The 24566-nt window shown below is 37.9% G+C and overlaps 1 protein-coding gene across 1 annotated transcript; it reads right to left on the bottom strand.

Annotated features, from left to right (window-relative positions):
- Positions 1 to 1838: 1838 nt before the first annotated feature.
- Positions 1839 to 21477, bottom strand: TFAM (transcription factor A, mitochondrial). Its single transcript, XM_090278051.1, has 7 exons — positions 21245 to 21477; positions 20569 to 20687; positions 19300 to 19370; positions 18706 to 18855; positions 15872 to 15967; positions 5857 to 5913; positions 1839 to 5378 (listed from the first exon to the last, which is right to left on the bottom strand). The coding sequence occupies exons 1-7, from the start codon at positions 21343 to 21345 to the stop codon at positions 5235 to 5237; spliced, it is 738 nt and encodes a 245-aa protein (XP_090134177.1). The 5' UTR covers positions 21346 to 21477; the 3' UTR covers positions 1839 to 5234.
- Positions 21478 to 24566: the final 3089 nt, after the last annotated feature.

The following is a 24566-nucleotide window of genomic DNA, read 5'->3' as shown; positions in this document are numbered from 1 at the left end:
CTCTACTTGTTTTTCATTTTAGTCACTTTAATGAAATTTTGGAATAGAAAAAGGAAAGAGGTCTTAGTCTCACCATTTTCAAACTTTTTTTCATCACTTGCTCTTTAGAAAGAGCAACGGCTAATTCTAATTATTTTGTTCATCTACATTTTCTTACTCTTACTACTCAAGAACAAACTGAATCAACATTCAATTCCCTTTTTTCATTAAAAAAAAAAAAAAAAAGGAACACTTCCCTTCTGAATCCAAGACAACACTTCAATAATAGTAGTGGCTAAGGGCTGTGACATGTCTCACCATCCGTTCAAGTCATTCATGCTCTTATTATTGTAGAAATGACAAGTAGGAGCCCTACAAAATTAAAAACTAAGGGTGAGGACATAGCTTTGGGGAAATATCCTGAGTTGTTTAGGTCTAATTAATATTTGATGCTCAGCTTATATAAATTCAGGTGTTACTCAAAACTAATTTCTACACTTTTAACAAATTTCTACTATCCTCATCTAAGTAGTCTTATAGTCAGAATATAAATTTCAGCTTGGAAAAACCATTGGCGTCTCTAAGTTTCTGCCAGTAAAAGTTCTGTTCACCTTAGTTATACAAATATTGAGGATTTGTTCTAACTGGTGACCGAAGGAAAAAAATCCAAAATTGAGTAGAATAGTCATAATGCTTCAACAACTTATGATTAATTAAAAAAAAAAAAATTGGAGACCTCTTCTCATCACTTAGTCCTACTCATGATTCAATGCACAAAACTTCTAGCTAGTAAATACACAATCGTAAAGATGGGTATAACCAAACCAAGCTTTTTAATGTGAAGACTATGTAAGGTCAGTCGAAACTATATACTCTCCTCCTCCTTCCCCTGTCTTATACATGATTAGTGGGGAGGAATGAAAATGGATACATTTTAAATTAATACAGGCAAAAAAACCAAAACCAAATTCAAATATTTTCTTGCACACCACATATGTATATCAAAAACCATTATGTAAGGATCATTTAAACAATGTTAGGGTGATTCTTAAATGTTTAGCTTCTTTAAAATTCTTTTAGGGTTCATTGAATTTAGCTCCTTAGACAGTAAAATATATATATTAATATATTTAAATGCAGTCAGCTCTGTGTTACCTGTGGGTTCTGTATTCATGAGCTAACTGCATTAAGAATATTTGAAAAGTTACTGTTGCTGATGCATACTATATAGTTAGGCCTAGATGGTTGTGTCTATACTGACTAGGTAATTTTTTGTCATTATTCCCTAAGCAATATAGTATAATAACTAGTCAGTATAACTATTTTATATGAGGGACTTGAGCATACACAGGTTTTAGTAACATGGCAGTGGCAGGGGTAGCGGTCCTGGAACCAATCCTCCACAGATACAGAGGGTCAACTGTACTAGAAAATGGTTTGTGTTTCACATATTTCCCATTAAATATAATCAATGATTTAATCAATTACCTAAAGTTTTTTATTTGTGAAACAATGTGAGAAACTGATACTAGCTCTGTATAGTTTTACAATACTTTTGGCTTGGAAAGTTCTACAAATCAAAGAAATAATAAATATGTTCACTTCTTCAGTCTTCCCTTCTCAAAGTTTCCATTTTAGAAACAGTATTTTTGCTTTAGAATTTCAACACAGTCTGTGTTTAATAATATTTTCAAATTTATCTGTAAGAGCTTGGTACTATGACGAGAAGGAAGAGTGACTGTGAGAGAGGAAAGAGAAAGAATATTCTTATAGTTAATATCACTAAACAATATAAAAACTGGTAGTGATTAATTTTAGGTACAGAAAATGTCATGAAAAAAATAAATAAAATTTGCTAGTTACTTTAAATCAACTTATATTTTAATTCACAAATTTAAATATACACACACACATTCATAGAAACTATAAAAAATACACTTTTTAAAAAACATGGCAATTTCAAGAAATGAGTAGCCAAAAGCAATAGCAAAATTACATGATTATGGTAGGCTGAATCTTCACACAATTTCCTTACATAAACATCATAAAGTAGAATTATCACCCAACCCTCTCCTGTCATCTAATTTTGTCAAACCTAATACTAGTACTCCAATGAACCGAAGTATAGAAATCTCCTTATGGCTCTGAACAACATATGCTCAGAACAGCATAAGCAGAGCTTTGTTTCATTTCTTCAGCATCTTCCCACCTAGCACTCTCCTTTAGCTTCTACAGCCAATTGCTTTGTTAGGTGAACTCAGTCTAAAAAGAAAGGCTTTATATGAGTGGCTACTGGTTATTCATGTAAGTTCTCACTCTTTGTAACAGAAAGTTTGGCCCTGGCCCAGTAGTTCAAATTAGTTACTGTCGTCCAGATATGCCAAGGTTGCAGGTTCAAACCTAGTCAGAGCACATACAAGAATCAACCAATGAATGCATAAATAATGAGTGGAAAAACTAGTCAATTTTTCTCTCTCCCAATCTCCCCGTCCTCTTTAAAATCAATTAATAAAAATTTTAAAAAGAAAATTTGTGCATATTGTTAAACCGGAAGGCATTTGGTCTATGGCATACCAGTTTTCAACATGTTCTAAAGTTTATTAAGAAAGGCATGGAACACATTATCGTAATATTTAAAGCATTAACAGTGACATTCTTTTAGAAACAAAAGAAATCAAATAAAAATTGATTATTATCATAAAATGGTTTTGCTTTACCTCTTTTCACAGTTTCACCGTTTTGGGCAGCAGAGGGCAAGGGAGGGAGAAAGAGAGGGAGGGAAGCATCGATGTGAGAGAAAAATTGATAGATTGTCCTACACACCCTGAACCCTCAACCCACTGAACTAGTGACCTTTCGCTTTGTGTGACATCAAGCAACCAACTAAGCCACACCAGTCAGGGCACTGTTTCACATACGCCCCTCCTCCGAAAATACTTGAGAACTTACTAGACATTGAACATCCTAATATAACTGTGAAGATAGAATTTGAGTATCTGTATGAAATAGTTTATGTAGTTGAATGCTACAAGAGCTCGGAATAATTGCAAAGATGTGCTTTATACATTTGCCTTACAGATGTTTATATAACTCATTTCTCAACCTCACCTATCCTGTAATATTACAAACACTGACTCCGATGCGTTCCCTGGGCTCATCTGATGCACAGAACACAGTAAATGACTTGAATGATTTTTTTCCTTCTACTAAGTATGGTACATAATCAGTAACATTCTAGATGCCACATGAAATTACAGCTTCATCTCTTCCAGAAGCCCAACTGGGCAAGACTGTGACAGACACCAGCACACCTCTTCTTCCCCAACCCCTCTCCTCATGGTATCTATTTAACTAACAGCCGACTTTGTCCTGCATTCATAACCACAGGAGAAAACTGTCTGAAAACACCCAACTTTAATCTTAAACTTCCTCTTAAATTATATGTTTCTTTTCAGTCCATAGTCCATGCCTTTATCAAGTTCAGTACAGAACAAGGCATGACTTTTTACTTATTTTCTATCCACAAACAACAAAAAAGTCTTCAAAATTTTTCTGGAGATCTAGATTTGAAAATTCCTAAATAGTTTGCATAAGACAATGTATGGATAAATTTTGAGTTATCCTATTTCTATGAACAGATGATGAAAGATGAATTATTTTGATCAAAAAGGTGGTGTAAATTTTGAAAACTTTTGCTCAACTCGAGGATAAACAAATGCTAAAAGACGGTAAGGTTTTCTGTGGTATGTGCTAACTGGACAACTCTTACGGTTCATTTTATCAAGGCATAGTATATAATTTAAGAGAATCTCATTCCACAGTAGATGGAACTCTTCTGTTATAATGCAGTGTAATTTGAAACAAGATTATTTTTCTTGCTGACACTGTGGGACAACAGTTTAGCTTCTTTTGTGATTTGACCTCTTTCCTCTTAAGATACTGGTGACAAATTCTAAAGAACCTCGGAGCCAGTTAAAAAATGTATTCCAACTTATCAATACACTGGAACACTTATCACACTACACTATACTGCAGACCCCAGTTTAGCAAACTGTTTCTGTAAAGGGTAAGGCAGTAAATATTTTAGGTTTTGCAAACTACATAGTCTCTGAAGCAACTATTCAACTGTCATTGTTGCGCAAAAGCAGCCATAAATAAAAAATGAATGAATGAATATGGCTGTACTCCAATAGGACTTTATTTATAAACATTGACTTTCATATTAATTTTCATGTGACTTGAAATATTCTTTTTTTAAACCATTTAAAATTGTAAACCAAATTCTTAGTTTATAGGCCATGAAAAGCAGGCAGTGGGCTCAACTGGGCCCACAGGCCAGAGTTGGCTGTCACTTATAGTCTTTCATGCTATATAAAATGTTTTAAAATTATAGGTTCCAGGTATAGAGACTTTGGAGACTTTTGTTTTTAGATTTCTCATCTTAAAACTTACCAGAAGAGTTCTCAACTTTCTGGAAAAATATACTCACATGTGAGAGAAAAAGTAATTCAGAATACAAATCCCTACTTAAAAAAAAAAAACAGAAAGGAGCTGTAAAACAAATGTTTCACCTTAAACATATAATTAGGAAACACAAAAGTTTAATTCTATGCAATATAAAACAATATGCATAGACTTAGTACATAATGTCTTAGTTTTTACTTTAGGAAAGAAGACAATGTCGCCAAGGTTTATATATCACTCCATCTCTTATCAAGTTGCAAATGAAACCAGCAAGCCCTTGCCTGTACAACTGTCAGCCCTGAATATAAATTATGCCTATGAATTGGAATTTACATAAATGAGTTCCGGGTGCCCTTTAAAAAATGCACAATTAATCATAGAATGCTATGGCCCTACAATTTGGGACACTTCTGAATAGGAAACCCTGCCTCCATAATATAAGGAAACAAGAATAATCTTTCCACAGTCATCAAGTATTATAAAAAACCTTCACAGTCTGACTCACCTTTATCAAAGGTAAAATGATTACTGATACATTTCATGGATTACTTTGATCTTCCATAGTTTTTAAACACAAAATAAATTTCTCATGAACTTTTGTATGTTTGAGTTTTTCAAAGCAAGATACCAATACAAAATGTATTGAACTGGCAGAAGTCCATGGTGTAAAGAAAAAGGAATTAAGTATAAAATGTTTACCAACTTTAGCCTTCTAATTTTATAAGAGTTTCAGATATTGACCTAATTGGTTTCTTGTGTCTATCAATTATGATCATAACTCAATCTTCTATTTAACAGTCCTCAGTGCTTTTTCCTTGGTCCTTCACTTTGCGACGAAGAAGATCATCACGTCCAACTTCAATCATTTGTTTTTCCCATGCTTTGATTTCATTAAAATAACGAACTTTATCATCTTCAGCAAGTTGAATATATACCTGAGAAAAAGTGTAATTGTTAAAATTATTTTAGAAGAATTTTTGCCATTAATTTCTGGACTGCTTCCATGAACACTATAAAAATTACCTTATTCTTCTACATATATGAGGGGGGACTGAAGAAGAAATGTTTTGTGAGATAAAAATTAGGTGAGAGAAAGGTAAGAGACAAAGATTTGGTATTAAGATATTACAATTTCAGGGCTTGGGATGTGGGAAGGTACAGAAGCTCAGTGTGACCGTCACTGGAAACACTGGACACTAAATCTGGTGTGATACCGTTTTCAACACCAATTTTATTTGCAGTTAAAAACTTTCAAAAGAAAAAAAGCAAAATTGATGCGAAGAACATAAAATTATTTTTAAATACTTGAATTGTGTTACTAGTAGTGTAAGGTTGTTTTCACATGAACCAAGCCTTGCCCTAATACATCCTCAGGTGCTCTAACTAGATACTTAAGATTAAAACCATACTTACTTGCTTTTCAGAACTAGAAAGATTTCTCCAGTGTTCATTTACAACCTTCATCCTGAACTGTAAAACAACATATGTTTAAGTATCAGATACAGGAACTTTAGTGATTAAAGAAAAATCTTTTATTATTATTCATTTCAACAAAAACGCAGGTATTAAGAATCACAGGTAAAGCATCAATTCTTAACATCTCTTCCTTCTAAATTAAACTATTAAACTGTTAAAATATATACAATGACTGGAATAAAGATATTTATCCTTTTATTGAGATATAATTGACACAAATTATATTAATTTCAAGCGTACAACACAATGGTTAGATATTATTGTATATACTGTGAAATAAACATCACAATAAGTCTAGTTAACACTTGTTACCATAAATTTTTTTATACTCTGAGTAACTTTCAAATATGCAATACAGTATTATTAACTACAGTCATCATGCTATACATTATATCACCAAGACATTTATTTTATAACAGGAAGTTTGTATCTTTTGACCACCTTCACCCATTTTGTCCATTCCCCATCCCTGGCAATCACCAATGTGTGTTTTTGTTTTTTTTAATCTATGAGCTTGGGTGTGTCTCTTTTTTTAGATTCCACATATAAGTGAGATGATTTGGTATTTGTCTTTCTCTGGTCTGACTTATTTCACTTAGCATAATGCTTTCAATATCCATCCATGATGCTGCAAATGACAAGGTTTTTATGGTTGAATAAATTCACATTCATATATCCATTTCTTTATCCACTCATCCATTGGACACAGAGGTCACTCCCACATTTTGGCTGTTGTAAGTAATGCGGCGATGAACATGGGGGTGTGGTGGTTCTGATATCTTTCCTAGTTAGTGTTGTCTTCCTCTTCGGATATTACCCTGAAGTAAAATTGATGGATATATGGTAGTTCTAATTTAAAATTTTCCAGGAACCTCCACACTGTTTTCCATAATGACTGAAGCAATTTACATTCCCACCAACTACGCACAAGGGTTTCCTCCTCTCCACATCCACACCAACACCTGTTATTTCTTGTAATTGATAACAGTTATTCCAAGAGGTGTGAGGTAAATTGTGGTTCTGACTTGCATTTCCCTAATAATTAGTGATGCTTAACAACTTTTAGCAATCTTTATGTCTTCTCTGGGAAAATAATTATTCAGATCCTCTGCCCAATTTTTAATCAGAATTTTTTTTTTTTTTTTTTTGGCCATTGAGTTGTTTTGAGTTATATATTTTGGATAGTAAATCCTTTTTAGATATATAATATGCAAATATTTACTCTCAATTCAGTAGGCTGCCCTTTCATTTTGTTGATGAGCTTTTATTGTGCAGACATTTATCTTTTTTGATTTAGAAATACTAATATTCAAGTATATTCTGTTATAGTCTAACTTCAGAGACTGTTTTTTCTTCCCTATACTTTAATGTTTCATTCTAAAATGTATGCCAAAGTGTTTAGGTACAGTCACAGGAACAACACAATACCAGTCCTCAATTCCACTTAGTTGAACTTAACTATGTGACTTGGAAAAAATTGTATTACATCCCTTAGGCTTGGTTTTTCATCTATACAATTAAAGGGATACAGGGATTCCATTCCATGGCTGGAAGAGAGTCAGAGAGGAGAGTCGGCGCACCTCATACTGTCTATGCAGTTACTCCCAGAGAACAGAGAATAAAGGGGAAAATGGGCGAGTGGAAAATGAGGGAAAGAAGGGGACTGTGAGGGAGGGGCATGGTCTGAAAAGTATCTGTTTAAAGCTAGGAAGAGATCATCAGTGATTTTAAGAAGTAGAGACAGAATAACTTTATCGTTCTGAGCAGAACTTAAACTGAATTTTATCTTCCTATCAACAAAAATAGAGGTACCAGCTAGTACCTGAAACTACACAACCATTATGTTTTGAACATTTTAAACTTCAGTGAGTAAATAACTGCTCTGACTCTTAGCTTGAAAGGAATTACTTTAATGCTTTAGATTCTTTCCTAACTAATCTTTTTCTTATCCATAAAGTTTAATCCATAAAGTTTCATATTCACTGAGTTCATAAAGAATTCTAGAGTTAGAACAAAGAAAAAAAGAAAGGGAGAAGAACAAAAGTATCACATTCAAAAGACCAATAATCAAAACAGCTTTAAACTTCTCAAGAGCAATACAAGCTCACAGAAGAAAGGAGTACTATTCTTTAAGTTTTCAAAGGACATGAAACAATTCTATCCAGGCAAAACTATCAAACATAAAAACAGAGACATTTTGAGATACACAAGAACTAAAAAAACTAATCCCCCATGTATCCTTACTGGGTAAGATTGTGTAACAGAATCAGTAAACCAAGAAAAACAATCACAGAAGAATCAAAAACACCAAAAGGGTGATGATGAAAGAAGATTCCAGGATGTCAGCTGTGCACTAAGCATTGAAGTCAACAACCAAACTGCAATAAATCAGAGGCTCCAGAATGAAACTGAAAGGGAGAGATCCAAGATGGCAGCAGAGTAGGTGGAAGATACTCTAACCTCCTCCCAGGAACAAACTGGAATTACAACTAAATTATAGAAAAATCATCCTGAATAACCAACTGAACCCTAGCTAGAGAGAAGCCTTATAACCAAGGACTTTTGGAAGAAACACCACCAAAACAATAAGACTGGTGGGAAATGCAAGGCACAAGAGGGCTGGCTGGGCTCCCATGGGTGGCAGCTGAAGTTCCAGAGGCATATTTCAGTGGTTGGGGGTAGGGGGTGATGTGGTTATGCCTGAGAAGTGTGGAATCTAAACCTCAAGCTGGGATCCCCAGCATAGAACACTAAAACTGGGAAAGGAACTCAAATAACACCCAGCTATGAAAAGCAGGATTTCTGTCCACCACGTAGAGACAGCTAGAGACGCAGAGAGCCACCTAAAGGGACAACACACAAAATTTTGTTTGCAGCCACTTACCCTAGGCTCCAACAGAGGAAGAGCAGAATGGACTGGAGATGCGTGAGGAGAGCCTGGGGTTGGTGGCTCTGGGGATAGCACCGAAGGGTCAGTTGCTATCATCCCTGTCCTGAGTCATTTCCCATACTGTAGGAGCCATCTTTCTCAGGCAGAGCACTACCCTCTATTTGGTATCAGCCTGGGCGGAACCAACAGCCCCATCCACAGAAATCCCTCTTACCCCACTCTTTGGAGCTTAAGCCCAGCTACCTTCAGTGATTAAGCCAATAATAAACTAACAGACAGACTGCAGGCAAAGGGGGACCTCTGGGAGCTTTGAGACTTTAGCTGACTTTCCCCCAGGTCTGGTGGATACAGGGAAAGCAGTACTAAAGAGGGAAATTCATAGCAGTACAAGCCTATCTCAAGAAACAAGAAAAATCCCTGGCTGGTGTGGCTCAGTGGGTTAAGTGCCACCCTTCAAACTGGAAGGTCACCAGTTTGATTCCTGGTCAAGGCACATGCCTGGGGTGAGGGTCAGGTTTCCAGCTGGGGGCAAGCGAGAGGCAACTACACATTGATGTCTCTTGCACATTGCTGTTTCTCTCCTTCTCTTTCTCACTCCCTTCCCCTCCCTCTGAAAACAATAAACTAAAAATCTTTTAGCCCTGGCTGCTGTGGCTCAGTGGATTGAGCACTGGCCTGCAAACCAAAGGGTTGCTGGTTCAATTCCCAGTCAGGGCACATGCCTGGGATGCGGGCCAGGTCCCAGTTGGGGGCACACAAGAAGCAACTACACATTGATATTTCTCACTCTCTCTTACTCTCTCCCTTCCCCTTTCTCTAAAAAGAAATAAATAAAATCTAAGAAAATAAAAATGTTTTTAAAAAGGAACAAGAAAAAGCTCAAATAAACAATGTAACTTTACACTATAAGAAACCTGAAAAAGAACGAGGAAGGAAATAATAAAGATCAGAGCAGAAATAAATAATAGCCTAAAAAATTTTTTAAAAGATCAACGATTCCAAGAGCTGATTCTTTGAAAAGATGAACAAGACTGACAAACCTTTAACCAGACTCATTAAGAAATAAAGAGAACCCAAATAAATAAAACCAGAAATGAAAGAGGAGAAATACAAAGGACTGTAAAAAGTATTACAAACAACTACATGCCAACAAATTGGACAACCTGGATAAAATGGATAAATTCCTAGAAACATACAATCTTCCAAAATTAAACCAGGATGAATCAGAGAATCTAAATAGGTAAGATTACACCTAGTGAAATTTAAGCAGGGATCAAAAAACTCCCAACAAAAAAGCCCTGGACTGAATGGCTTCACAGATGAATTTTTAAAATATATTATTTTATTTTATTGTTGTTCAATTACAGTGTCCCATATTTTGGAGATCCCCAGAGACTCTGCCCCACCCAACTTACAACCCACCCAAGCTGCTTTTCCATAGGAATGGCTGGTCTTGGCTCATGCTTCACAACTTCCTAAATCCTATCAAACAAGTGAGAGCTGGACTCAGTGAGTTCCAGGTCCAGCACTCGCAGCAAACAGTTCAGATTCAAAGCTTGGCTTCACCTGGGAATCTCCAAGCCCAGTATAAGTAGCAGCCATGCCAGATTGCTTTACAGCTCAGACAGGGTGCCCTGGGCAAAACACAGGTGGGGGCTGACCTTGCTCTGTACCACCCAGGAAACTCCAGGGCCAGCACACCCTGTGGACAGCTACAGACCACACTGGAGCACCACCATCCTACCCCTGCACAACTGATCCTCCACCAGGATAGAGGTTGGTGGTCAGTGGTCACAGCCAATACTTACAGCTGACTGGCCAAAGCAAATTCCTTCCATTAAACTGTCAACAGCAACCAGGGCTCAACTACAAGAGGAGGGTGTGCTCAACACACATGAAGGGCACACCTCAAGTACCAGCTTGGCTGATAGGGAAGGCTGTGCCACTGGATCCTACACGACACCTATTATATTAGGCCATACTATCAAGACAGGGAGTCAAAGCAGCACTACCCAACACACAGAAACAAACACAGGGAGGCTGCCAAATAGAGGGGGCAAAGAAATATTGCCCAAATGAAAGAATAGAACAAAACCTCCAAAAAAGAACTAAACAAAACCTATTAGATGTAGAGTTCAAAACACTGGTGATCAGGATGCTTAGAGAAATAGATTGAGTACAGCCACAAAATAAAGAAAAAAGTGAAGGTTATACAAAGTGAAATAAAGAAAAACGTACAGGGAACTAACAGTAATAGAAAGGAAGCCAGGATTCAAATCAACGATTTGGAACAAAAGAAATAAACAAGAATTGAAAAAAAGAAGGAAAGGATTAGTAACCTCTAAGACAACTTTAAATGTACCAACATCCAAATCATAGCAGTGCCAAAAGGAGAAGAGGAAGAGCAAGAAATTGAAAACTTATTTTAAAAAATATTGAAGACTTCCAGCCAAGATGGAGGCCTAGACTGACACGCCCCGTCTCCCTTCAAAACTAAGAAGTAATACAACTACTGCAAAACCAGAAATAACCAGAATTTCCAGAAAATAAAGCTACATGGAAGTCCAACGTACGAAGTTAAAAAGAAGTGGTGCTCGTTCGGACAGGTAGGAAAGGTGAAGCCGAAGCAGAGAGGTCAAGCTGTGCAGGTGGTGGCAGCTGTGACGACGGCGGCGGAACTGCAGTAAGCACAGACACCCGTATTTAAGGGAAGGCTAGAAGGGCTTGAGGAGCACCCCCAGCTGCAAACCAAACCCATCAGCTTGCTATTCCTACACCGGGGAAAGCAGACCCCCATTGCCTCCGACTGTGAGGCCCAGACGGTGTGGGGATGAAGGAGGAGGCTCCCGGTCTCTCAGCAGAGAGTGAACAGCAGGAATCCATCTTGGACCCCTGCCCCCACACAAAACACTACAGCGTGGTGAGACGGGTCACCCAGAAGTGATGAGTGCACAGGTCTCCACCCCCTATAGCGTAGGAGGTGTGACAGCCCCACCCAGGAAGCAAAGGTAAACTCAAAACTGTCAGGATGGCACAATCATGATAGAAATCCCAATCACGCAGCTGACCAGACAGCAAATATCTAATCTAACAAAGCATCAGATAGGAAATCTTTCTGAGGCACAGTTCTGACCTTTGGTTATAAAAATGATTACAGACCTAACAGCAGATCTTAAACAAACCAGGGAAGGAACGAACGCTATTCCTGCTGAAATGAACAAAAACACATACGAGACAAGTGGTGAGGAAAGGAAAACCAGGGATCAGATCAACAAATCAGAACATAGGGAAGGAACAGTCAACCAATGCAGAAAAACAGAAAGTGAGGAAAATGAGGAGAGGCTCAGAAACCTATGGGAGAGCTATAAGCAGGCCAACATCCGACTCATAGGGTTGCCAGAAGGTGAAGAAGAACAACTAGATATTGAAAAATTATGTGAAAAAATAAGGAAGCAGAACTTCCCTAACTGGAGGAAGGAAACAGACTTCAGGTCCAGGAAGCACAGAGTTCCAAAAAAATTGGAGTCAGGGAGAACCAAGACACATTATAATCAAAATGTCAAAAATTAAGGCTAAAGAGAGAATCTTAAAAGCAGCAAGAGAGAAGAGAACTATGTACAAAGGAGTCCCAATAAGACTATCAGTGATTTCTCAAAGGAAACTCTGCAGGCAAGAAGGGACTGGCAAGAAATATTCAAAGTAATGAAAAGCAAAAACCTACAACCACAACTACTCTATCCAGTGAAGCTGTCATTCAGAATAGAAGGGCAGAGAAAGTGCTTCCAGGACAAAGTAAAACTGAAGGAGTTCATCAGATCCAAACCACTGTTATATGAAATGTTAAAGGGACTTGTTTAGGAGAAAGAGGACCAAAACTATGAACATTAAAATGAAAACTGTATCACAGCAACCAACAACAGAAGCCAGGGAATTGAAACCAAGGCAAACTAAGTAGGCAATGAGTGGGAAAAGAATTATAGGTATGGGGAACATTTTCGGGGGACGTCAGCTGGGAGGAGGAATGGGGGAAAAGGAGGGAGATGGTACAGGAATTAAGAAGCATAGTAGTAGGCAGTGGAGTATAGATACGAAGATGTTGAGAAGAACTATATGCACAACCAATGGGCAGGGACTAAGGGGAAGGGACAACTGGAGGCGGGGGTCACTGGGTGGAGGGGAACAAAGGAAAAAGAAATAGGGACTACTGTAACAGCATAATCAATAAAGCATATTAAAAAATAAAAATAAAAAAATGACAGAAAACTTCCCTAATTTGACAAAAGGAAATAGACATACAAGTCCAGGAAGCAGCGTCCCAAACAAAATTGGACCCAAAGAGGACCAACCAATACACATCATAATTAAAATGCCAAAGGTTAAAGATAAAGAATCTTAAAAGCAGCAAGAGACAAGGGGCAAAAAATTGGAACTACTTTAACAACATAATCAATAAAATATACTTAAAATAAAAAAAAAAGGCAGCAAAAGAACAGCAGAGTGTTACCTGCAAAGGAGTTTCCATAAGAATGTCTGCTGATTTCTCAAAAGAAACTTTGCTGGCAAGAAGGGGCTGGCAAGAAGTATTCAAAGTGATGAAAAGCAATAACCTACAACCAAGATTACTCTATCCAACAAAGCTATCACTTAGAATGGAAGGGCAGATAAACTGCTTCCCAGACAAGGTAAAGCTAAAGGAGTTTATCATCACCAAGCCATTATTACATGAAATGTTAAAGGGACTAATTTAGGAAAAAGATCAGAACTAAGAACATTAAAATGACTATAAACTGACAACTATCAACAGCTGAATCTAAAAAATAAAAACAAAAACAAACTAAGCAAACCAGAACAGGGGCAGAATCAGAGGCATGGGGATCATTTGGAGGTTTATCAGCTGGGAGGGGGAAGGGAGAGAATGAAGGAAAAAGTATAGGGATTAAGAAGCATAACTGGTTGGTACAAAATAGAAAGGGGGGTGTTAAAAACAGTAAAGGAAGTAGGGAAGCCAAAGAACTGAATATGATCCATGGGCATGAACTAAAAGGTGGAATTGCTGGAGGGGAAGGGATGTACTGGGCAGAAGAAGGGGCAAAGTGAAAAACTGAGACAACTGTAATAGCATAATCAATAAAATATACTTTTTAAAAAGTTTGCAGTAAAATTATTGATAGTACATAGGAAATTAAGAAAACAAAACATTATCAAGTTCAAGGATAGTAAGTTTTGCAAGAAAGGCAAAATAATTATAGCAAATGGTACAGCTAAGCTACGACTAGGATTTACATAATAAAAAGAAATAATATTGATCTAACCAAAATTATGATAACAATATTGGGACATAGAATGGAAACATGAAGAGTAGGGAGTTAAGTGTTCATCTTAAATAATGAGAGGCAATGCCTAAAACAGAAAAAAAAAAATCAAGAAATAACAATATAAGAATGTTATTTATAGAGATATGGAGATGAATATCACAAGAATCAGCCAAAACACTAGAATTTGCCTCTGGAGTAAGAAATAGGACAGGGCAGTGAAAACTGATATCTCTCATAACCAGCCTTACTTTGATTCTTTGAATTATGAGGATGTATATATTATTTTTTTAGTGAATAAAATGACACAGTCAACTTAATTTTCAGTTCCAGGGATAGGACCCAGCCATTAAACTTCCTAGGTGATTCTAAGGTGCAGGGTTAAGAACCACTGATCTAAGAGAATTCTCTAGTACATAACCTGATGCTGCTAAAAAAAAACTAATCCAAGGTAAATAATGACCGAGCTAATTCCAAATGAAAAAGTAAACAGGCTTGCATATTAGTAATGTAGGGCTATAGTGTAGGGGCATCAGCTATTCTCTGTAAAAAGTTGTAAAGGTCAGCTAAGAAGTTGCGTGGGTCTGCTAAAAGATATTGTCAGGGGACTGGAAGGGGGGAATGTTATAGCCACTCGGTGATTTACAAGCTGAGACCCCAGCTTAGCTCCTTCCCATAGCTCCTATCTCCTTCCATTTGCTTGTGACTTGTTTATAACTCTTATAAAGTTATATCTTACAAAATGTCTAGCCTCTTTGCAGAGATAATTGGTTTACAAAGAATTTGACGTGACTAAGAGGCGGCAGCTGCGGCTAAAGATAATCTTATGGCTTTCGAATTTCTGTTTCTGTTACTACCAAGACATTGCTGCAGCCCTGCCCAGCCCCCGCTTCCCAAGGCTGCTTCCCACCAAAGAAGAAACAAAGAAGTACAGCCCCCTATATAAACCCTGCCCTAAACTCCATTCATGGTCGGTGTCGTTTTAGAGACTTGGTCTCAGCCCGACCGCTGGCAAGAAACCTTTTGCTTACTTTATACACTGCTTCAGAGTGTTCGATCTTGCCTATGTAGCTGCAACAATAAAAACTGAATTTAAAGCCCCAAAGGGAATAAATTAAAGTATTTAGCCAAGGAACACACCACATATACACATTATGTAATTATATGTTAAACAGGTTTTGTGAAAAGAACTACAGATGCAAATAACCCAAAGGCAGTGACAAATACCATCTCAGATTGACAGGAAAAAGGGATTTGAATATACACTTTTCTTAACATGTCATATTATAAAAGGAAAAATGTAATTGCCAATTTGGAGTTTCTAAGAAGGAGATAAAGGCTAAGCCACAACAGGAATAACCTTTTCTTTCTTCGACATGTTCATATGACAACATACACATGTATAAAACATTCCAATGAGCATAACTAACATTTTATTTTATTAAAGGGTATAACATATTCCAGTACAAAATATTATAGCTCTACTCTTATTCTTTCCCAGTGATTGTAAAACAGTTAAGAACTGATGGATAAGAAAAGTTTCCAGAACTTTTAACACCCTACAAACTTGAAAATTTTGTTTTTTAAATTAAAAATGTTGATAATATATATATATTGGCAACTGTACCTCAATTACACATGGTAAGAAAAAGGACTTCACCACCTGATATATGGCACCCCTAAAATTTGCTGTCTAAATATTTTTAAAATTTAAATAAAAATTTAAAAAAGAAAAGCAGTTCTATTTTACCTGTGATGTACCTTCCTTAAGTTCTTGGAAACGTTCAGATATAAAAATGTTATAAGCTGAGCGAGGTCTTTTCGGTTTTCCAAGCAGGATTAACTCCTGAGTAATAAAAATGGAAGAGTTAGATACAGTTTTAACCTCTATGAGAATTAATTTTACTTATAGAAACTGTATTCACTATTATGTATTATGCAAAATGTTCCTTTAAGTGAATGTTATGATTCTTATATAAAGTATGTGATTATTTCCTTCTGGGGTCAGAATTCTGATAGCACTAAGTTTTGAAAATTATAATAGATTTTATGACTTATTTTCCAAATATTTCCTTTATATATTATTTTCACAGTCTCCATGAACTGAATAACTGAGCACATATGTACCAATCATTTTTAAAACATAAAACAATCTCCTCTGATTTCCAGCTAGAAATCACTTCCTTCTTCCTAAACATCTCAGTCATGAAACTGCTGTAGACTCCAGGCACTTCACAACTTAATCATCACCCCTTTTATTTTCAGAATTTCTACTAGGGATTTCTCTCCTACGTGATGCGCTTGCAACTTCCTAATTCCCACACTTCTCACCTGATCTCTAACTATTTGGTACCTGGAGTTTCTAATGCGAAGGGAAGGAAAATTCCAACAGGGAATGGGAATGGAAGTGTGAAGAAAAAAAACCCCAGGCTTCAGGTTCAATTTTTAAAGAGCTTGGAGGTCGCCACTCCTTCCTAACAAGTATAAAACTGAACAGATTGAAAAATCAACAACTCTTCCTGGATCAATGGGAGGAGGACACAGAGCAAACTGCTGCTGCCCCCGAGACTGGAGGCAGACATGTGAATACAGAGAGTTGGGGCTTCCAGAGCAGAGGGGCAGAGACTCAGAAGGAAGCTGCTGCCTGAAGCACCGCTGGGTAGGAAACCTGAACTGTCATTATTCAATTGCCAGAGGTTCTATGTGGACAACTCTGAGATTTTAAGAACTACAGAGGACCCAGTCACAGGAGGCCCCTCACAATGTGAGATTTACAACTCCAGGAGCTTGACAAGATTCCCACAATAAATATCTAAAAAAATACCCACCCCATCCCTCACCCCTGCTTTTATCAGTGGGAGGAGAAAAGAAACCATTCTGAAATGTCTGAGCTCTCTATTATTCTTAACAAGGCCTCCCCTCGGCGGTAATTAGTTAATCAGAGCTAACCTCTGATCAGAGCTGTGGTATTAGCAGAGCCTAACCGATCTGAAGAAAGGAAAATACCCAACTCTAGCCCACTGTAGTCATCCTATCCCACCCAAGGTGGAGACAAAACTGAGAAACATTTGTGCAGTTCACAGAATAGAGGCAGAGGAACACTGAAAGAATGGGGCCTAATCACAGCACTAGAGAATACTTCCCTTGCCCCTACACCTCACCACCACATTAAAGCCTTTTTAACAGCAATGCACTTTACCCAGTACATCACATCCAGCTACCAAGAAAAAATTCCAAGGCACACTAAGAGGCAAGAAAACATAGTTTGAAGAGACAAAGAAGCATGGCAGGGATTTGGAATGATCAGATCAGGAATTTAAAACTATGATTAATACACTAAGGGTTCCAGGAAGCATGTAAGAACAGATGGGCAATGTAAGCAGAAAGATGGGAATCCTAAGAAAACCATAAAGAAATGCTAGAGAGCAAAAACACTAACTAAAATGAAGGATACCTCTGATGTGCTTAACAGTAGACTGGACACAGCTACAATAGAATCTGAGCTAGAGGACATATTAAACTGAATCCTTGAAAACCCAAAGAGAACAAAGACTTGGGGGAAAAAACCCAGAATACCAAGGACTATGGGACAATTACAATACGTGTAACCGGTGTAACAAAAGCATAATGGGAATACCAGAAGAGAAAAGAAGACAAGAAATATTTGAAAGGAAAATCCCTTCTGTCTGCCCAATCCTCATTTGTGGTCCTTTCTACTCTTAGCACTGGCTGGGTGCAGTAAAGAGAAAAGAAGCAGAAAAGAGGAAGTCAACTTTAATACCCATCCCTCCAAATACCATCCCTATGCAGAAACTATATTTCTTGCTCTTGCTATCTTTTCTGGATCCTTTCACTATCGGATCAGCAACCTTAGATTACTGACTTGAAATAGGATGAGTCCTTAGGAGGACTTAAAACATTAGGGTCAGGGATATACATCTTGGTTATCTCACATTAATGCCTATAATCTACTTTTTCAGAGAAAGTTTTAACTGATGACCATTTTCTATACTGTATGTACTGACTACCTCACACCTAATACTGATTTTATACAGAAATGTAGTCTAATTTTCAAACAATAGAATTTATGTGGATTAATACCTTAACTAGGAACTACAATTTTTGAACCATGTGGGGTTTTTAATGAGGAAAAATAAGATTTCACCTTAAAGGCACTTATTTGATTAGATACAACAGGCACTTTTCACTGATGTTATTAAATTCAGTCTATTCAGCAATATTCAGAATCCAATTCACCATTATCTATAGTACTCAAATCAGTAGGCTTATTCTAGATAAGACTCAGAAGCAAGATTCTTACTATTCCTGATTTGTCTGCTCCTACAGCTTCCATGCTAGTCCTAACTATATGTCTTAAATTTGAATACATCCCAGGGTAGCAACAAGGGTTTCTAAGATAGACTCAATAACAAATGATCCTTGTGGCAAAAGAGGTCTATCCCATTTTTCCTGACTAGAGTATACCATATAGCCACACACATCATCAAAATAAAATTACCTATATTCATATAGTTATGTAAGCTACAGTTCTTTGTCAAAAGAAAACATTTCAATGATACTCACTCTCTTTTTTACTATCGATTTCTTTTTTAAACGCTTCTGCAACATTTCTTTTTCTAAAGATATCTTCTGACTTGGAGTTAGCTCTTTTTCAATTCTCATTAGCTCTTCTTTGTATACCTGCCAGTCTGCCTTGTAAGCATCTTCATATACCTATAAATTAAGGAAACAAACAAAAAAAAAAACAGTAAGAAGCCAATAAACTGGTGTTGGCCAATAAAACATAGCACATCTGCCAAGAAAAGACAACTGCATGACTTTAGATAAAGACAGGCTAAACCATGGAGTAGAAAATATGTTCTGGCATCATATTTATATAAACCAAAATCATGGGTTTTTTTCCATATACACACACTAATCAAGGTGAGAGTCTAGCAATTAGCCTTCAATTTCAAATTACTGCCAACCCTTCATCACTACCTCCATTATCCATACTCTCATCACTTAAGTAGATCAGAAGGTATGAAGTTCCTTTGTAGATAATGGATGTTTAAAAAAATAAGTAAAATTCTGGGTCATCTGGTCCCTTAAAAGGCAAGACAACTGCTCCTAACTGCAAAATAATTGGTCAGCAATGTTGAAAACCTATATGCTTACTTTTTTCTGTGAATCAGGAAGTTCCCTCCATATCTCTGCAATTTTTTTAATCAGTTCTGAATTTTTTGCACCTATAGATTGAAATAAGAAAAGATGTCACAATTTTGTGTCTCAGGATTAATTTTTTTCTAAAGACTGCCAGGAAATCATAATCTATTAACTCTAAACATAAGTTTTACTAGACACCCTCTATAACAAATACAACTTAATACAATGATTTAGCTTTTCTTTAACCAGCTAATTTAAATGATAAATTTAATACTTTATCCAAATAATTAAGGTTTGTTATGTAATAATCAAGGAGTATATCACATATCACCAAAATGGTCCTCAGAAATTGACTACTAGTTTAAGCAGTTGGGTAATCAATTTCTTTAAGTTCCTTACTTCATATTTTAATCAAACTTTTTTCAAGTCTTTTAGTAATTAAGTTCACAACACCTCAATAAAGAACAAAATACAGTATTGATTCATACACTACCATCTTGGATTTTAATTACAGAAATACCATTTGCAAACAAACTAAATTTTCTAAAATCAATTCATCGTTCCCCATTTCCTTCCTCAGGTTAACTAAAATGATGGGGTGTAAATACTTTAACAAACCACTTACTAGTTTCAACTCCTACATTTTAAAGATATGAGCACTTATGCATGTCTCATAAACCAATTCTTTGGGAATTTTTATTATAGCTCATTTGGTCTTCAGAAATGTCCTGTGATGTACTCCTTGTGAAAAGGCTTTAGACTTCATAAGGTAAGGTTAGCTGTTATTGATTTAGTTATTATCTTTACACTACAATCCCAAATGAAGACCCTACAGCCTTTCTCAGGCGTCATAAACATACCACCTGGAAATCTTTCAGTACAAAAGCTCTTGAAATTAGCACTAATTTGTATAGAGCTTTACAGTTTACAGAACACTTCCACAGAAGTTATTCCAACACAACTTCTGTTAACAATTCCCTGAGGCAGAGGAGCTAAGCAAGAGATAAAATGATTCATCAATGGTCCTCTAAGCTAATGGCAACTGGGCCCAAAATGCTATTTTAAAAATACCTTTCATTAGTTTTCAATTACATTTAAAGTACTTCTACTTGGTTAAAACAAACAAACATGTTCTTCCTGCTATTTCATAGGCCATCAAATAGAATAGTTATGTTCCTGCAGTTACCGGACGGTTTGGTAGTGCAAATCAAGTTTGCAGTTTATCTGCTTAGTGAGCTCTTTATTACATCAGAGAAGAGTACAAGCCCCAAAACTCCTTACCTGGGTTCTGAGCTTTAAATATGGATAGCTGTTCTTTAGAAAATCGAACATATGAAGTCATAGGCTTCTTTGGATAACTTCTCAAGGTGGATGAAAACCATCTCGGTATGTATACAAAACTACTCATAAATAAAAATAAAATAATCAAATATTTAAGTGCCAATATTCACATGTCTATAAATAGGTCCATCAAGATGCTATATATCCAACACCTTCGACAAGAAAGCTAGTGACATCTGAAATCACGCCCTAACTAAAGAGAAAGCCTGCAAAACTGAAGCCTAACTCAAAGCCCCTTAGCTCTTACGAAGGGCAGAAAGTAGAGAAAGCACCTTCTCTCCAGCTCCTGGGCCCCGCCTCCTGCACCCCTAGATAAGGCGGGAGATTGTTGGCGCAACTGACCAAGAACGCCAATCAACCAGGTGCTCCTAGGCCGGAGAGGAGGGGCGGGAAGGTGGAAGGTGGCCTGAAACAAAGCACGGGGTACTACTGGAGTAAGGCCTGCAAAGCTACCATCCCCTTGGCAAGGTTGAGGTCTGAATCTACGGGTCTAAGTAGCCCTGACCTCCCGGGGGTGGTGGGGAGCGGGGGAGAAAAATGGAAGAAACCGTCTGCATTCCAGCCTCTGGGCGCCCGGAGCCCGGCCGCCTCCCGAGGCACGGGCGAGTGGTCCTACCTGAAGGGAGAACGCAGCCGACTCCCACAGTCCGCGCAGAGATCGGCTCCGGACTTTCCCAGGGCGCTCAGCACGCCCCACACTCCGCGAAGAAGCGGCATCGCACCTGCCAGATAAAGCAGTGACCGAGCCCCAATTGCGCAGAGCACCCAGGCAAAACAGGGCAACCCAAACAATGACTACAAGAAGCCCTGTTCAACCCTCCCGAGCACTCTATCGCACCGCTCCACTCGCAAAGCACTATGGGAAATCTATTAACTTCCGGTTGGTAGACGGGAGGTGGGGGCAAGGCAGAACTGGCGCAGGCGCTGTAGAGGATGCCCGCTGGGCGGAACTGCAGTAAAGGAGCTCGGCAGCGGAGAAGGGGAATTGCAGCCCGGCCAGCTGCGGAGGGCCGTATCTTCGCGGGGCTGCTGCAGAGCTGCCTCTGCCCCCGGCCTCCGCCTCCGCAGTGGGTTTTCGGTGGGGCCAGGTGATGGAAGTGCGGTGGCGGCCTCACCCGGGCCGGCACTGGTTGGCGGCCCCGTGTGTCAGCTAGAAGGGCCAGTACGTAACAGACAGTTTTGCCACCAGAAACCGCGCGGCCCACGCTGCTCTGAGGTCAGATTGGCGGGGATGAGCGCCCAGCTGAGCCACTCACTTTAAGCAAGAGCTGGAGCCAGAAGTACTACCAAGGCGTGGGGTGGGGGATGGAGCGTATTTTCAAACCTAAGAATGCGTATTTCCTGGCCTTACCGCAGCGCCCAAATCGGTGTGACTGTGTGGTGCCCGTGACTCGGAGTTTTTAACAAGCTCCTCAAGGTTCGACAGGTTCCAGTGCCAGTGATCATGGGACCACGCTTGGAGCAACACTGCTCTAGACCATCGTTCCAGCCACTGCAGCTAACACTGACCTTCAAGCCTGACACGCAACCTTCCTTAATTTGTGCGAAGAAGTCTTAGGCCAGTTACTTGTCCGAACGCGAGTTCTAGCCCCAACATTAACGTTAATGTCTTGATCCAGGAATGTTGCATCCTCTCTCTAAGATCCAGTTTTTCCCACTGCAGATGAGGATTTTATATTCTGTTTTCCCAACCAAAGCCCTGAGAACCTGTAACAAGTACACTTTGAGATATTGATGTGCTGTACAAACCATTTCCTGTGTAGGCAATGACATGAAAAAAATTGGGAAGACCTAAACTAAAGATATTTAAGGACCCTTCCAGGTTTTAACACTATAGTCACTTCAAATATAGCCATCTCCTGAAACAGCCTTACCTCTGTTGGTTAGCCGTAACTGTTAGATAATTCTTAACCTGTGTGATAAAGAGCTGTGTGATAAAAAGCTACCTTTCTGTAGCTTTGGAACGTTGGTCCTTTGGTGCTACAAAGGACCAAGCTCACTTCTTTTAAGTGGTAAGGAACAAGCATCATGTCCCTTTTCATACTCTGGGTTGAAAGGGAGCTTCTAGATCATCACTGTTCAAATCTCCAATCCTGTCATGAAAAAAAAAGTGGTTTTTTTCCCTGAGTACACACGATGTACAATACAAGTCCCCTAACACAGGTGAAAGACACAGCATTTCCCCACCCCCAATACAATGTAGTGGCACAGGAAAAGAAATAAACAATTACAATACAGAACCAAGAAAGGATGTATAAAATTCCATTTTGTAAATAATTTGTTTTCCCTAGTTTTGTGGAATGTTTTTGTTCTTTCAGATGTATATGTTCATCTTCTTTTAGATTATTAAATCTGTTCTTTTTAAGTGTCATTCTGATAAATATTATTATAAAGTTCATATAAATCTGATGTCACATGCCTGTTTTCATCAGGTAGCAATATTCTTTAAAACACATTTACACTGCAGTAATTTTATTCCAAATGTAGTAATTATAAAGAAAATACAATTCTACCTATTTTCTTAGTCTTTGAACAAAAACATGGTTTCATTATATTTATAAAACACGAAGACTTACCACAGCCTTTCTCAGGGTTCTATCCCTTTATTTTGTTTTAAAATTTTATCCACTCTGATGACTTCAACTATCAGTTATATGGTAATGATTCCCATATTTTATATTGAAACCAGACCTCTCTTTTTAGTCCCATTCCTATATAACCCTGTCTTTTGGACAACTATAGCACCATGTCCCACATATACTTCAATTTTCCCTGAACGGAATTCACTATCTTTCCCCTACCTTGAATTCCCTCTATTGTCAAGAGATACCAGTTTCCATTTAACTCATCCAAGCCTATTAACTTGATGAATCATTTCATTATCTCCTTTGACACTCCTCACCTGTCAATCAACTGATGCTAAGTATTGCTGATTCCTCATTAACCCCTCTAATAAGTTATTCCCTCCTCTTCAACCTTTTGTTCAGGCCAATAGTGTTGGTAAATCAGCTCTTCAAAAAGAAAGACCTAATTTGTAGTGTTTGCCAACATCTGTGGTTTAAGTACTCCCACCATGACTGATTGGTTACAAACTACCAACCTGATGTCTCTGAACCTAGAGTTGGGCAGATATATAACTGGCTCTCCAACCCAGTACCAGCCAGCTCCTGTATGCTACCAGTTAAGGCTCTGCCATTTTCACCCAAGCTCTCACAGTAGTTTTCTTACTTTCAGTCTTACTTCCCTCCAAACCATATTCCACATTGTCACCAGGTCATTCTTTCTAAAAGACAAATGCCATGCATTCATTTGTTCATTAAGTATGTATGGAGCACCAATTCTGTGCCATGCACAGTGACTGCATTTCTGTGTCCTTGAAACCTTCAGTGGCTCCTGATTACCCATAGAATCAAGTTTAAATTCTCACACATCTTCCATGAACTGGCCTTTCTGTTTCCTTATAGCTTTATTTCTCTCTTCATCTTTGCTTAAAATGATTTATTATTATTTTTTGTTTTCATTTTGCATGTTTTCCCCCACTAAAAATTTTTGTTTTTCTGTTACAGTTGTCCCACTTTTTTTTCCATTGCCTCCCATCCTAAAATGATTTATTATTTAAATACCTATTTCTTCTTCTGATTTAACACATCAAACTACTTCATTTGGCTCTGAGTTTACTATTGCATTTTGTGTGACACTCCAAAGTTATGGAAAATACTGGCTTAGAAGTTAGGCAGAGCTAGGTTCAGATCCTGCTCTTGTTACTTACTAGCTGTGTGACCTTGCCAAATGACAACCTCTGAACAAGATTTTTCCCCTCTGTGAATGGGACAATAATAGTGAGTCTTAGGATTGTACTGAAGATGAAATTAGAAAATGCATTTAAAAAGTTCTTAGCAGAGTCCCTAGCACATAATAAAGGCTCGATAAATCATGGC

The sequence above is a fragment of the Furipterus horrens genome, unplaced genomic scaffold, assembly GCF_987537825.1.
Source record: "Furipterus horrens unplaced genomic scaffold, mFurHor1.1.pri manual_scaffold_5, whole genome shotgun sequence".
Taxonomy (NCBI): Eukaryota; Metazoa; Chordata; class Mammalia; order Chiroptera; family Furipteridae; genus Furipterus; species Furipterus horrens.
Note: the sequence above shows the minus strand (reverse complement) of the source record. Positions and strands in the feature narration are given on the sequence as shown.

Excerpts from the sequence above, each read along its gene's own strand:
- TFAM (XM_090278051.1), bottom strand. The coding sequence starts at position 21,345 with ATGCCGCTTCTTCGCGGAGTGTGGGGCGTGCTGAGCGCCCTGGGAAAG. Across the intron at positions 20,688-21,244 it reads CGGCTGCGTTCTCCCTTCAG|TTTTGTATACATACCGAGAT; the intron begins GTAGGACCACTC and ends ATTTATGAGTAG. Across the intron at positions 18,856-19,299 it reads TTCCTGATTCACAGAAAAAA|GTATATGAAGATGCTTACAA; the intron begins GTAAGCATATAG and ends CTTAATTTATAG.